Genomic DNA, 1,511 nt, shown 5'->3' with positions numbered 1-1,511 from the left:
ACGGCCAGGTGTTTCTGGGTGGGTGCTAAGTGTCCGAGCCTGGGATTCGATCTTTCAAATTTTTTTTTTTTTTGCTTTTTGGAAGGGCAATTGGGATTAAGTGACTTGCCCAAGGTCACACGGCTAGTAAGTGTTAAGTGTCTGAGGTCAGATTTGAACTCAGGTCCTCCTGATTCCAGGGCTGGTGCTCTATTCACTGCGCCACCTAGCCGCCCCTAAGAGTCTTTTCTAATCGTGTTTATTGTAACTGGATTTTTTTTTTACAATATTGGTGATTAAAATATGAGTGGTGAAGTAAACAGAACTTTAGAGATCAAAAAGTACAGGTAAAATTAATAGGTAATCATTTAGAAGGTTTCATTTTTAACTTGTTATTTCTTTTTGTTTTTAAACAGAAGTCCATGTAATGCTTGATGGCTTTTTACCTCCTGATACTTATTTTAGAATCAACCCTGTAATGCATGAAAACATACCTCTGGATGAAAGTCGAAATGAAAAACTTGACTTCTTACAGTTGGAAGGGAATCAGTATTTACAGCGAAATGAAGAAAAAATGAAAAAACTTGCAAAAATATTAACCCAAGAAAAAACAACTCTACAGAAACTTGCTGATTGGTTGAAATTAAAAGCAGATATGTATGAAGGTCTTCCATTTATATCTAAATTGTGAAAAAAAAAATTTGCATGCACCATCCTAAGTGTGAAATCTGTTCTAAAAGAGCTACCCAGTTCTATGAAAAATTGATGCATATAGGCATACAAATTAACTTTATGGTATTTGTTAATTGTAGGATATGCTGGAAAAAACTGCCCAGACCAGCATGAACAGTTCAGAAATTATATTGAAATTAGGTTTTATGATGTTAATAATTATATGAGCTTTAGGAACTTACCCATTGTACTACTTGGTTTTAGTAAATACAGTGCTGTTTTTGTTTCTGTGAAGTTTTGAGGTGTATTAATATTTGTGCCAAACGACACTGGAAATGATCAGAATGCTCTATTTTTGCTGTAAGTCACCATAATCATGTTAAATTTATTTGAACGTTGTGTTGTAGTTTTTTTAGTGGAAAATCAAAATTTTTCCTAAGAACTTATTCAAGTACGTTTTTACATTTCAGTTTAATAATCTCTTAATGGATGAATGAAAACAGGCATTTACTTCTGTTAGTCCTTTCACAAAAAATAAAATAATTTTAAATACATAGTTTTATCTCCTAAAATCTACTTTCCAACCATCAGAGTTTGGTTCAAGAAATATATTACCAGTCTACCAATACTTTTCTGAGATTTCAACATACTAGTGGTATGCTATCTTTTCTAGATCAGCTCTAGCTTTTCCCTTCATTCTTTGAGAATTAATCCTTTGAATTCATTGAAGAAAATATTCCTATCAAAATAACAAAATAAATTCCTGAAGTAATCTGTTCCAAAAAGGCTAATGCTATTTTTTCAATATTAACAACGTTCAGATGTTTTGTAGGAGTTGAGTAGATTGAATGTTTCAAAGA

At 32.2% G+C, this 1,511-nt stretch overlaps 1 protein-coding gene across 1 annotated transcript in view; it reads left to right on the top strand.

The window, feature by feature from the left end:
• Positions 1-1,205, top strand: part of PNPLA8 (patatin like phospholipase domain containing 8) — a 49,704-nt gene extending 48,499 nt beyond the window's left edge. The window contains exon 9 of the mRNA XM_069107019.1: positions 396-1,205. Within this exon, the coding sequence (XP_068963120.1) occupies positions 396-670 (275 nt within the window). The 3' untranslated portion in view covers positions 671-1,205. The remainder of the gene's footprint in view (positions 1-395) is intronic.
• Positions 1,206-1,511: the final 306 nt, after the last annotated feature.

This window comes from Petaurus breviceps, unplaced genomic scaffold (assembly GCF_028583685.1).
Source record: "Petaurus breviceps papuanus isolate PSGF00001 unplaced genomic scaffold, PetGlider_PUasm1.0 84, whole genome shotgun sequence".
NCBI classification, from domain to species: Eukaryota; Metazoa; Chordata; class Mammalia; order Diprotodontia; family Petauridae; genus Petaurus; species Petaurus breviceps.
The sequence above is the reverse complement of the archived record's forward strand: the minus strand, read 5'-3'. Positions and strand labels throughout refer to the sequence as shown.